Source organism: Mustelus asterias, chromosome 22 (assembly GCF_964213995.1).
Source record: "Mustelus asterias chromosome 22, sMusAst1.hap1.1, whole genome shotgun sequence".
NCBI lineage: Eukaryota > Metazoa > Chordata > Chondrichthyes > Carcharhiniformes > Triakidae > Mustelus > Mustelus asterias.
The window spans coordinates 12,428,469-12,442,924 of record NC_135822.1 but is presented as its reverse complement, the minus strand read 5'-3'; the positions used below and the strand labels follow the sequence as shown (position 1 = coordinate 12,442,924).

At 42.2% G+C, this 14,456-nt stretch overlaps 1 protein-coding gene across 1 annotated transcript in view; it reads left to right on the top strand.

Moving 5' to 3' along the window:
- Positions 1 to 14,456, top strand: part of ttc34 (tetratricopeptide repeat domain 34) — an 81,100-nt gene that overhangs the window by 32,597 nt on the left and 34,047 nt on the right. Inside the window, exon 4 of the mRNA XM_078239737.1 lies at positions 4,258 to 4,450. Coding sequence (XP_078095863.1) covers positions 4,258 to 4,450 — 193 coding nt within the window. The remainder of the gene's footprint in view (positions 1 to 4,257; positions 4,451 to 14,456) is intronic.

The window sequence follows — 14,456 nt, the reverse complement described above, 5'->3', positions numbered from 1 at the left end:
GGCCCTATCCCCATAACCCAAGTATTTACTAATCCTCCTGACACTAAGGGACAATTCATCATGGCAAATCATCCTAGCCTGCACAGCTATGGAGTGTGGGAGGAATGATGTGGAGATGCCGGCGTTGGACTGGGGTGAACACAGTAATTTCCTCGCCATCTGACGAAGGAGCAGCGCTCCGAAAGCTTATGGTATTTGCTACCAAATAAACCTGTTGGACTTTAACCTGGTGTTGTGAGACTTCTTACTGTGAGGGAGGAAACCAGAGCACGCAGAGGAAACTCATGTAGACTTGGAGAGAACGTGCAAACTCCAGTCACCTGAGGTCAGAATTGAAACCGGTCCCTGGCGCTGAGACAGCAGTGCTAACCACTTATGGTGTAATTTAACAGTAATTTTAGATTGACTGGGCTCCATCTAGTGGCAAAAGTTGGTCAGTGCAGGAAGCTGCTGGAATCCTGGCACTACCTGCACCAACTAACGTGTGCCACTAGATGGAGCCCATGAACTTCAGAATCGAAGCCAGGAGCAAAGTAGCTGAAAACAGACCCTGGTAGGAATAGAGGGTGGGAGGCAGGCCTGAGAGCCATGTCAGGGGATCTAGTCAGTACTGAAGGCAAGAGCAAAGACACTGGAAAAGAAGGTTTTGTACATGGGTAAACCACAGAAAAGGTAGTCTGTCTAATGACTTTAAACTGAAACTGACAACATTAAACATATACTGACATTGTTAATCATGTTGAAATGGTGTTAAGTGAGGACTTACTGTAGTAATCACAACTCCCATCTAAATTATAATACTGAAGTACTGCATGCAAAGAGTTTTAATGATGCCTTTTGGAAGGACCTACTTACAGATATCAGTCAGATGAGTGTACCTTTTTAAAATACTTAAAACATCCTTCTCTTTATCAAGGCTGAACTCACCTGGCACTTACCTTGGTAACTGCGGGTCTACCTGTCAATCTCCCTGCCATCTCAGCTCACTCTTATCCGAGGTGAAACAACCCATTCAACACAAACTGCACTCCAGGCCTGCTTTTGGCCTTCACTTAGTTGCACACCCAACTGAGAGTCTGCAGAAATCCCCAAGGCTCCATGAACCCTGCTTTGAGAATTACTGGTCTAGTTTATGGGCCCTGGTCCTGCAGGAAGGCTTCTAATTCGGAGACGAGGATGAGGAATTTTTTCCATGTTTAGCAAAGAAAATGTTGGATGGAAAAAGACAAAGGCCCATTTAGTGTGCTGTCCTGGAAGTCACGTAATACAATGATATTGAAACGATTGATGAGTCATAGCCATCAATTTTTATCAGTTAGTATACAACAGACCCAAACATGACATCAGGAAAACCCTAGTGGTGGAGAGCTTTAAGAACCATGAGTTCAAAATCACTGTTTGTCACAAGCCCTGTGACCAGAATAGTGGTGGTTCTTTTTTAATTCATTTATGGGACATGGGCATCACTGGCTAGCCAGCATTTATTGCCCATCCCTAGTTGCCCAAGTCTAGTTGAGTCAGTCACATTGCTTTGGTTCTGGATTCGCATGTAGGCCAGACCGGGTAAGGACAGCAGATTTCCTTCGCTAAAGGACAGTAGTGAACCAGATGAGTTTTTCTGACGATCGTTTCATGGTCATCGGTAGATGCTTAATTCCAGATATCTTTTATTGAATTCAAATTCCACCATCTGCTGTGGTGGGATTCAAACCCAGATCCCCAGAACATTAGCTAAGTTTCTGGAATAATAGTCTGGTGATGATAACACTAGGCCATCGCCTCCCTTTTGTGCATAGGTCTAAGATATTGGCATGATGATGATCTACACCAGGATGTGGGCTGTGCCTTTGGTGCAGTACTGAGGGAGTGTTACGTTGTCAGAGTTGATGTCTTTGGGTCAGAACGTTAAATTGAAATCCTGTCTTCCAGTTCAGATTTAAAGCAGTAGTGAAGAAACAGATTCTGGAGATCAAATGAGTCAGTTGTTGTTTAAAAGAGCATTAAGTAACTTGGATTTTGTATGAGTTCATCAAACATTCATAAAAGAAAGGACAGACTGATTTGGTTTCTCGTTGTCATTGAATGCCATAAAGAAAATTTCAAACCATTGGAATATCCTAATGTACTTTACTTCAATTAATTTACATTTTAATAGTTACTACATTTGTGCAAAGCAAGTTCCCCATGAGAAAATTGACCAGTTAACCTGTTCTGGTGTATTATTTGAGGATGGATACTAATTCTGCTCTTCTGCCAAAATGGATCCTTTATAACCACTTGTACAGGCAGACAAGTTTTTATGTTCTTTCATGGGATGTGGGCATTGCTGGCTGGATCAGAGTTTTAATTGCCCTTGAGAAGATAACAGTGAGCTGCATTCTTGAATTGCTACACTCCACAACCCACAATGCTGTGTGGGAGGGAGTTCCAGGATTTTAACCCAGTGACAGTGAAGGAACAACAGTATCTTTCCAAGTCAGGGTGGTGTGTGCCTAGAGGGGACTTGCAGGTTGTGATGTTCCCATGCATCTGCTGTCCTCATCTAGTTGGTAGAGGTCCTGGGTTTGGAAGGTACTGTTGAAGGAGCCCTGGTGAGTTGCTACAGTGCATCTTGTAGATGGTACATACTGCTACCCCTTCGTGTTGAAGGTGGTGGATAGGTTGCGAATCAAATTGGATACTAGTTCTGGAAAACGTTGAAGTTCTTGAGTGTTGATGGAACTGTATCCATCCAGGCAAGTGGAGAGTATTCCACCACCCTCCTAATTTGGGCTCTGTAGATGGTGGATAAGTTTTGGGAAGTCAAAAGGTGAGTTATTTGCTGCAGATTTCCTAGACCCTGACCTGATTTTGTAGCCACAGTATTTATATGGCTAGCCCAATTCAGTTTCTGGTCAGCAGTAAATGGATGTTGATCGTGGGGGATTTGGTGATGGTAATGTTATTAAATATGAAGGGGCATGGTTAGATTCTCTCTAGTTGGAGATGGCTATTGCCTGGCATTTTTGTGGAAGAAATTTTATTTGCTACTTATCCCGAGCCCGGATGTTGTCCAGGTCTTGCTGCATTTGGGAACAGAATGCTTCAGTATCTGACAAATTGCAAATGACCTTGTGATGGAGTGAAGGTCATTGAAGCAGCTGAAGATTGGCTGGGCCATGATGCTACACCGAGAACCTCCTACAGTGATGGGCTGGGATGATTACCCTCCAACAATCCCAATCCAGTGGACGATTTTCCCCCTGATTCCCATTGACACATGTTTTGCTAGGGCTCCTTGATGCCACACTTGGCCAAATGGATCCTTGATTGAAGTGTCTTATCTGAAACAAAATGCATCATTCTCTCAGGAAGTAAAACCTAAATTATGGTTTTGATATGGAATTAGAATGAATGTAGAGACTGGCAGGCTCAAGTCCTGCTAAGATCATGGGAATGTCCCCTTTCGTGCGCAACTGGTTAGAATTGTACACTATTAAATTGATAGTTTTATGTCTTTTGAAAATCTAGAAAAAAATCCAGCTTTTTGGGGGGGGGGGGGGGAGATTTTATGGCTTGTGGTCATTTATCCCTTCTAGGAATTTACATAAATTACAAATGGATGGATTTGTCATAAGCACATTGCTGTGGATTGTTTTGCCTGCTGTTTTAAGGATTGTATTAACCTATTGTTTAATCGGCTGCTATAGGAAATTGATCAGAAGAGTGATTTCAATCCAGAAACGCCAAAGACCCCGTACTGGGCCATTTTAGAGGGCATAAAGAGTTCGCACACTAATGTGGGACGCGGATTCCATGTTGGCTAGAGAAGGAAAGAGTGGCAGATTCCTTCCATCTCTGAAACACTAAATAAAATGATCGGGTTTTCACAACTCTGAATTCTATTCTGCAGTCCATTGGGGTAGGATTTGAACGAATCATCTTTAAGATTGTAAGTCAAGCTGTAAATGGCCACTCTACATTATTTAAACAACTGCATATTATGATTTTCAGAGGGTGGATATGGTATGTAAAGAATATGCAGTAAAGTTCCCAGTACTGTTCATATTTGGGTCAGTAAATACATGAAAGTTGGATAGGAGGAAAGGTTTGACAGAGGTGTATGCGAAGGATCATGCAATATAGTTACGACATTCTGGGACTGACCAGATAGAGTATCTGATTACGTTCCTGGAATTATCTGTGAGAAAGAGTCAGTAAATTAGAGGGCCTCCATCCAATTCCTGCAGCTCATAAAAGGTTTCTCTTTTATTTCAGCTAATAAAGAAAGTTATTGAGATTGGTGATACCTCCTGCCTCCTGCCCATAATGGACATTTTTAAGTCAGAAGATCGAGACTTAATGCAGAGACATTGTCATTCCAGTGCCATGTCTATCCTGCAAAATAAGGAAGGTGACACATATGTAAAGGAAGCAGTGGCCTATCTCTCTCTGGCAATCATTTCTTCAGGTTAGTGGACGAGGTTTGTTTTTAGGTAGATCTGTGCAGTGAAATTTGGAGTATTGGCATAATCCTGAATCAAGATGGGAGGGGGTGGTGATGAGGGAATTTAAACTCTTGAGTGAATCTAAAAATTCTTATGAATCTTAAGGAAATTTCAGGATCCCCAATGAATATTTTTTAAGCAACTTAAATACTGAGAGTTCGTTGTGACAAATTTATCCACATTTCTGAGTAGGCAATCTTGGACTTTTTGAGGAGAGATTGATTAGGAACTAAATATAATCATAGGTCATCTGAATTACTATTTAATTAAATTGTGTTTGATTTGTACCTCCACTCCATATTCCATTAGCTAATAAAAGTTGATTTCAACTTGAAAGCTCCAACTTTTCTCATGTATTCACATTCTTTGAGATGGGGAGGGGAAGGAAGAAAACTCTAGGTTACTGTTGAGGGAAAAACTCTCCCCCATTTCTGAAATTGCTAATTTAATTTTGAACAGCCCATTGAGATGTGGGTTTTGGCTATGATTCCAGATTATTGGTCATCGTTTTTTACACAGATTTATAGATGGTAAAGGCAGTTTTTGATGTCAAGTATGCATTGCGACTGTCTTCTTTTACCAAATAAAGCATTGCTACGCTTGGCGCCCTGCTGTTGAGACATTCTCATTCATGCTCTTGTGACCTCCAGCCTGTCCCAATGTGTTCCTTTCCAGTTCTGTGTTCCACCTGACAGAAACTCTTAACTCCAAAGGACAGCCACCATCTACACCTTGTTTTGTTCACCTATTACCATTCTCACTCCACTATAGGGCGGCACGGTGGCACAGTAGTTAGCACTGCTGCCCCACAGCATCAGATTCCTGGCTTGGGTCACTATCTGTGCGGAGTCTGCACGTTCTCCCATGTCTGCATGGGTTTTATCCGGGTGCTCCAGTTCCTCCCACAGTCTGAAAGATGTGCAGGTTAGGTTCATTGACCATGCTAAATTCTCCCTCAGTGTACCCTAACAGGCACTGGAGTGTGGCGACTCGGGGATTTTCACAATAACATCTTGCAGTGTCAATGTAAGCCTACTTGTGACACTAATAAATAAACGTTAAACTATTTCTTCCTCATTGACTTACCTTTATCTTCAAATCCTTTTAGAAACTGCATCTTGAGTAGAGAAGGTTTTGCACAAGTGTTTAAATAATGGATACTTTTAGAATCATGGAATGGTTACACCACAGAATAAGGCCATTTCAGCCTGATGTATCCATGCCAGCTACCTGCAAGAGCAATTCAGCTGATCCCACTCCCCCACCTTTTCCATATAGCAGTTTTTTCAAGTGCTTATCTAATTCCCTTTTGAAATTCACAGTTGAATCTGCCTCCACCACCCTTTCAGGCAGATTCCAAATCTTAATTATTCGTTGCATGCAAATATTTTTCTTCATATTTCTGGTGCCAGTCACCACATCAGTGTTCTCTGGTTCTAAACCTGGCCGCAAGTAGAACAGTTTGTTTCCATCCACTCTATCTAGACCTGCCGTTATATTAAGCAACCTGACAAACCCAATATATATATGTATATATATATACAACCTCTGGAAATCCAGATATACCACATCAATCACATTGTCTTAATTAATTCTCTCTGTTACCTCATCAAAAAACTCAAGTTATTTAAATACAATTTGCCTGTAACAAATTGTGCTGGCTTTCCTTAATCAATCCACACTTGTCCAAGGGACTAAAGTTTCCAGGATATTCATTTTTAAAAGCTTCCCTGCCATCAACGTTAAAATGATTGGCCTGTAAATGCAGGGATTATCCTTACACCCTTGTTCAAAAAAGAGCAGAGCATTTATAATTCTCCAACCCCATGGCATTTCTCCCATATTTAAAATTATGGAAGATTGTAGCCAGTACCTCTAATTTCCATAATTTGTTTCCCTCAGCAATCTGGAGTGCATCCCATTCAGATCTGATGACTTATTTATTAATTAGTACAGTCTCCTTTTCCAATACCCCTTTATTGATCTTTAGCCTATTCAGTATCTCCACCCATCTCCTTTCACTGCTTAGTCTGGAAGAGGTTCTCTTTGCCGCAGTATTTGTTGTCTCATTTCCTTAAATGAGAGCAGAAAAAGTATGCATAATATATTCCAAAGCACAATGTGGTCACATAAAAATGTCCGCTTGACACAGGGCTTTGATAAATGGAAAAGGAAAGTGTCTATTCTGTTTCTGTTGGACACAATGAAGGTCTGCTTGCCAGGACTCCAAAGTAAAATGAGCTTTGATTTGTGACCAAGAGTTTGGGAATTCCAGTGTCATAAAGCATGTCCGCTAGTGAATTTTAACATTTTTTTCCCCTTTTGCAATGTTCTACTCTGTTGTACGTGAAAGTCTTTCTCTGAAGCTTTCTTTAAGAGGCCATCCAGTGCCTTATTGAAAAGGCTACATTTTACTAATTTAATTTTGAAATCAATTTTAAGCTGTAATTTTTTAATTTTTTGAAGAAACCTAGGTTAAGAATTATGGTCTTGAAATAACTCCTCAGAGGCCAGTGTCGCTTCACCAAACTCTCTTTATTTACAAGCTTAATTCCATTGCTAAAAATGCTTCAGGTACAAAGTCAGAATCTGGAGTGTCAGCAGCCCTGACACTCCTCAATATACATACAGGTGAAACTCCCTGATTGAGGCAGGCAATCATTACCTCAATCAGGGAGCTCATACTCCAAGAGGCCAACCTCAATGACTTCATTGAGGTCATTGCAGGTCTATTAGTGTCAGATTCCACTGCAGTTGAAAAGAATAGAAGTAGGGACAAATCTGGAAATAGCTTTTAAATGACAGTAAGCTGTGCTTTATCCAAAAATAAAGGCGAGGGGGAAAGAAAGAAAAGATCAAGTTTGAGACTGATTATCAAAATAAGACATGGGGAGGTAGGTTTAAAATAGTGCCTAGCAACTCCTACAGATTAAAAACGTCCTCTGGGAGTTAGTGCCAGTTAAGTTGTCCTGGAAATTTGTGGATAGATCTGCTTCTCTTCACTGTAGTATATTTATGGATTACATGTACGGGTAAACGTGATGGAAATACATATTGAGAGATCATGCATCGCCCATCCCATTCATTTTAATTGCTGGAAAACTTCGAGAGGTGAAAACCTGGATAGAATCCCAATCTGACTCCTGGATTGTGTGGTTATGCACCAGGTGTAAATTATCAGCTTCAATTGTGAAAATTGGCTTTTGCCACACATTTAGAGCAGAACGAGACAGTTTATCTCATCCAGAGCCTTGACAACAGATTGTGTTTGTATGAACGGTTAATTTGAAAGAGCAACATTCCCATTTTGCAAGCTTCAAGGAAAGTGAATACGCTGCATTTTAATACCCATGGAGTGACTCAGCCCCAACAAATAAGAAATCGATCCCATTCAATTGAAGTTGAGACATAGGTCCATTGTGCTTAGCAACATACTCTCAGGCTTTTGTAATGGAAGCAAACAAATGTAATTCACCGTTTTTTTAATTAACTGGGAAACTGAGATGATTAGTCTCAAGTCCATGATTCGGGATAACACCAAGGTTCCAAAGATCGAGGAAAACGATGGTAATAAGGTGATGTTTTGTTGAACTTTTTAAAAGCTGTAGGAGGAATTGAATGCTGAAGATATTTTGAGGCAGAAGATAGTGTAATTAGTCTTTTCATTATAGTGAAGATACACAAAATGTGCTGGAATGGTGTATCTGAACTTGAGAGGGAACTGAAGGGCAATTAATGGTATCAAAATAGCACACTTTTTTGCTTCCAACATGTGTCGTTGTTTATTTTTCACTTGCTTTCAACTGTTCGTTCATCACTATTTTGTGAAAATCCTTGCAGGGTCCATTTTGGAGATGGGAGCAACTTGTTAAAAATCAGAAGATCACTTAAGTAAATTTGTCAGTAGTTCATTGAGTAGGTGTGTAACTGGCCAATAACCCATTCACAGCGCACAGGGTTCATAAGATCATAAGAAACAGAGTAGGCCATTTGGCCTCTTGAGTCTGCCCTGCCATTCAGTAAGATTGTGGCTGATCAGATTTTGGCTGTAACTCCACTTTCCTGCCTGCGCCCTGCTTGTCGGCCTATCATCCTTCAATCCCTTGTCAATCAGAAATCTACCTAACTCGGGCTTGAATATATTCAATGACCCAGCCTCCACTGTTCACTGGTGAAGAGAATTCCAAAGTCCAATGACTTCTGAAAGAAAACAAATCCTCCTTATCTCTGTCTTAAATGAGAAACACTTTTTTTAAAAGCGGTGCCCTGTAGTTCTATACTTCCCCACAAAGGGAATTCACCCTGTCAGATGTCTTCAGAATAGTATATGTTTCAATAAGATCAACTTTCATTCTTCTTGGCTCCATTGGGTAAAGGCCCAGCCTGCTCACCTTCCTTCATAAACCAACCCTTTCAACCCAGGAATCAGCTGTGAATCTTCTCTGAACTCTGCTTCCAATGCAAGTATATCCTTCCTTAAGTAAGACTAAAACTGTACACAGCACTCCATGTGCAGTCTCACCCAATGCCCTGTACATCTGTAGCAACACTTTACTACTTTTATACTCCCTTGAAATAAAGGCCAATATTCCAATCCAATTTTTGTATTCGTTCTTGGGATGTGGGTGTTGCCAGATAGTCCAGCATTTATTGTTCATCCCTAATTGCTCTTGCGAAAATGGTGGAGTGCTGCCTTGAACTGTTGCAGTACCTGAGATGCAGGAACATCCACAGTGTTGTTAGTGCCTTTCTAATAACTTGCTGTACCCGCTAACTAACGTGTTTTGATTCCTGTACCAGGACACCCAGATTCTGCTGCAGCACCATTTTTGCAGTCCTCTATTTAAATAATATTCTGTTTTTCTACTGTTCCTGCCAAAGTGAAGTACTTAGATTTCCCCACATAAGCCATCTGCCAAATTTTAACCCACTCACTTAACCTATCTATATCACTTTGTAGATGGTTTGAGCTGAGTAATACAGTCCAAAAACAGGACTGATCCACACCCATGGCAACTTTATATCTGGTGTGATGGCGTTGGGTCACGTTCCAAATGTCGGCAGAAAGCAATAATGCAGTCAGCAGGTGGCCCTAGGAATTGGGAGCCTGCACACCATATTCTAATAGTCAATTAATGGTACTTCATTAACAATCCAATCGACTGCAATAATGTGTACTGCATATAATAATTTGTTTAGAGTGCAGGAAATAAGCCAAATGGGGAACTTGTTTTTTTTCCATGTTTCTATGTTGAGGCTGGTTTAAAGACTGCAGGTGGATTCAGTGTTTGCCTTTAGCAGTCCAGCCTTCTGTGAATTGTGTGAGCAGTTATTCTTGGAAGGTGTGTATATTCAGTGTTACCTACATGTTTTAATTCTGAAGGTTGCCTGCAGATTTGTGCATGTAGTTGCATCATGTGTACCTCCGCCTGTGTGGTTTGAGCAACATGAGGATAGTAGTCTTCATGGGAGAGTCATCCACAAGTGATGAGGAGATTGAGAAGAAGGCCAGGTGGCAGGGGTTGCACTGGAGGTGCATGAGGTGGCTGACCTGGATGTAGCAAGGGGCTGCTGAGGGCAGGATGCTGCAACCATGGAGATGTGGAACAAGACCGTATTTTCCCAGTTGAATATACGGGGTGAGAGTGAGTTTACCCTCTACTGTCTGAGACATGGTGCTGAAGGAGAGACAGGTTGTCAGAAGCCACAGTAACCTTTCTGAGATGCTGGCTGGGATGTCGCTTGCGACTCTGGTTGGTCAGCCAAAGCCTGTTACCATGAAGATCACTGGCGCTGAATATTTTTGCAACTGGATCCTTTTGGGCTGCATGTGGAGATAATGCAGTTGAATTCCTCAGTGGAATAATGCAGCATGCTGCCCATCACAGCATTAAGGTCTTCACCGATGTCATGTTCTGAGAACAGATCAGTATAGAAATAGATCATAGAAACCCTACAGTGCAGAAGGAGGCCATTCGGCCCATCGAGTCTGCACCGACCACAATCCCACCCAGGCCCTACCCCCACATATTTACCCGCTAATCTACACATCTCAGGGGCAATTTTAACCTGGCCAATCAACCTAACCCGCACATCTTTGGACTGTGGGAGGAAACCGGAGCACCCGGAGGAAACCCACGCAAACACGAGGAGAATGTGCAAACTCCACACAGACAGTGTCCCAAGCCGGGAATCGAACCCGGGACCCTGGAGCTGTGAAGCAGCAGTGCTAACCACTGTGCTACCGTGCCGCCCTAGTATATTGCATTTTCTATAGACCACCGCAGTCAGTGCGAATGAGCCAAAGGATTTGAAGTTTTCCCAGGGTTCAAGGAGCGATAGATTGCACACACATTGCCATAAAAGCTCCAACAGGCGACCCCTGCACATTTATAAACAGGAAGAGCTATAACTTTGTAAACATGTAGTTAATATGGGAGAATTATGCAGGTCTGTGCTGGTACCTGGGCAAATTTACATTTGTGGTTTCCAGTCCACTGAAACCCTTCCAGAATTCGGATAATTTTGGAAGATTACTAATATTGCATCCACTATTCTATAGCCACTTCCTTTAAGATGTTACGATGCAGGCATTCAGGTCCAGGGGACTTATCAACCTGTAGCCCCAATTGTTTTTCCAGTGATCATGATTGTTTTAAGTTCTTGCCTTCCATTCCTCTTGATTTTCAACTATTCTTGGGAGGCTTTTTTGTTTTCTTTGGGGACTACTGATACAAAATACCTATTCAATACCTTCATTTCCTTGATCCCATTATTAATTTCCCAGTTGGCCCTCGAAGGGATCAACGCTCACTTCAGCTGCTCTTGTTTTCCTTTTTATATACTTGAAAGCAGACAGTATTCCTACATTTTTAGCTAACTTTCTCTCTTACTCTAATTCCCCTCATCATTTTCTTGTCATCTTTGCTGGTTTCTAAAATTTGTGCTGACTTACCACAAACCTTCACAATATCGTACATGGTTAAATTGTAAGCATTGCATGTATAATAAATTCCCCATCTGAGTCAAGCCAAGAATGGCACTGAGTGTTCTTATTTTACAGGAGTTCACATTGGTATTTGTCAAGCTGACCGAATGCTTCATAACTAGTTGATGAACAAGCCTGAAGTTAGGCTCACCTACTCTAAAACTGAAATTTAAAGTATACAACATCAGTACAAAATTTATGTTTGCCTATATCTCCAATGTATTATTCCACTCTTCAATGGGATGCTGCTATACAGTCACATTGAAACTTCACTAAATTGATGCATGAGTCCACGTGCTATTCAACAATGAGAATCAAAACAACCAAGTTAAATTTTGCCCTTTCTCTATGATTTCTCACTTGGGAATAATTAACCCAACTGGAAACTATGGATGAATGGGGATATTTATTTATTTATTAGTCACAAGTAGGCTTACATTAACACTGCAATGAAGTTACTGTGAAAATCCCCTAGTCACCATATTCCGCCTATTCAGGTACACTAAGGGAGAATTTAGCATGGCCAGTGCACTTAACCAGCTTGTCTTTTGGACTGGGAGGAAACTGGAGCATCTGAAGGAAACCCACACAGATATGGAGAGAACGTGCACAATCTGACCCAAGCCGGGAATCAAACCCAGGTCCCTGACGCTATGAGGCAGCAGTGCTAGCCACTGTGCCGTCTGCTCACTGCTTATCCACTGGATATCTACTGCTTACTGAAGTCCAGATCTGAGGCATTCAAGTCAGGTGACCCTGATGTATACAAGAAATCCAGATACAATCTACAGAGAACCATTAAGTATGGCAAGAGACAGTACCGGATCAAGCTAGAGTCCCAGGCTAGCCACACGACCATTCACCGAATATGGCAAGGTCTGCTTGACATAACAGGCTACAAGATGAAGGCATGTAGAATCTCTGGCAACAATGTACCCCTTCCCGATGAGCTCAATGCATTCTATGCTCGTTTTGGGCAAAAGGTCAGCAAGAGGACATCTGCCCTGGAAGCCTTGGCCGAACCAGTACCCGGGGTCACCATCACAGACGTCAGATCGGCCTTCTTGAAAGTTAATCCATGGAAAGCGGCTGGCCCGGATGGGGTACCTGGACGAGAACTCAGATCATGCTCGGACCAGTTGGCGGGGGTACTTGCAGACATTTTTAACCTCTCCTTACACTGATCTGAGGTCCCTATCAGCTTCAAGAAGATGACCACCATTCTATATCAAAGAAAAGCCAGGCTGCGTGCCTTAATGTCCATCGCCTAATGGCTCTGACATCCATCATTACGAAGTGCTTCGAAAGGTTAGTCATGCCATGTATCAGCTCCGGTCACCCAGATAGTCTGGATCCACCACAGTTTGCCTTTCGCCACAACAGGGCCACAGCAGACACCATCTCCCTGGCCCTCCATTCAACTCTGGAACACCTGGATAACAAGGATACTTATGTCAGACTCCTATTTATTGACTGCAGCTCAGCCGTCTACACAATTATCTCAACAAAACTCATCTTCAAACACCGTGGCCTCGGGCTCGGCCCATTCCTCTGACTGGATCCTAGACTTCATGACTAACAGACCACAATCAGTAAGTATAGGCAACGACACCTCTGCCATGATTATCCTCAACACCGGTGCCCCGAAAGGTTATTTCCTCAGTGCTTTACTATACTCCTTATACACCGATGGCTGTGGCCAAATTCCCCTCCAGCTCCATTTTCAAGTTTGCTAATGACACCACCATAGTGAGTACAGGAAAGAGATAGAGAATCTGTTGAAATGGTGCGACAACAATAATCTCTCCCTCAATGTCAGTGAAATGAAGGAGATAGTCATCAACTTCAAGAAGCATAGTGGAGGACATGCTCCTGTCTACATCAATGGTGATGAAGTGAAAATAGTCGACAGCTTCAAGTTTCTACGTGTCCAGATCACCAACGACCTGTCTTGGTCCCTCCACGCTGACGCTATAGTTAAGAAAGCTCACCAATCCCTTTTACTTTCTCAGGAGGCTAAGGAAATTTGGCATGTCCGCTACAACCCTTGCCAATATTTACTGATGCACCATAGAAAGCATTCTTTCCTGATGCATCACAGCTTGGCATGGCTCCTGTTCTGACCAAGACCACAAGGAACTGCAAAGGATTGTGAACGAAGCCCAGTCCATCACACAAACCAGCCTCCCATCCATTGACTCCATCTACACTTCCCACTGCCTGGGAAAAGCAGCCAGCATAATCAACGACCCCACGCACCCGGGACATACTTTCTTTCACCTTCTTTCATTGGGAAAAAGATGCAAAAGTCTGAGATGACGTACCAACCAACTCAAGAACAGTTTCTTCCCTACTGCCATAAGACTTTTGAATGGACCTACCTTATATTAAGTTGATCTTTCACTGCAGCGTAGCTGTGACTGAATGGTATGTTTTGTCTATATATAGCGCAAAAACAATACTTTTCACTGTATCGCAAGACATGTGACAATAAATCAAATCAAATTAAGTGTAGTTTACTGCTGTGTGTTAATCCTTCCACTGATCGTTGCTACCAGTGCATATAGTTCCAACTTGGAGAGCAGGATCAGTGAATTTCCCTGTTGTTTCCAGTAGGAATCGCTGGTAATAATCAGAATCAGGGCCGCAAATTATTTTTTAACACTGTGCTATCTGGGGGCTATCAGCATTGCAGCCCTGGTTCTGCTTGGAAAACTGCGTACGTGACTATCACGATCCTTCTGACCTTTTGGGTTTTAAGCAGGAGGTGTCAGAAAAGTTACCACAGGGATAACTGGCTTGTGGCGGCCAAGCGTTCATAGCGACGTCGCTTTTTGATCCTTCCTATCATTCTGCTTGGAAATGCCATTGAGACAAAAGATTGAATTTAGGACCTCCTTTAGAACTGAGGTGAGAAATCTCTTCACCCAGAGGGTGGTGAATGTGTGGAATTCGCTACCACAGAAAGTAGTTGAGGCCAA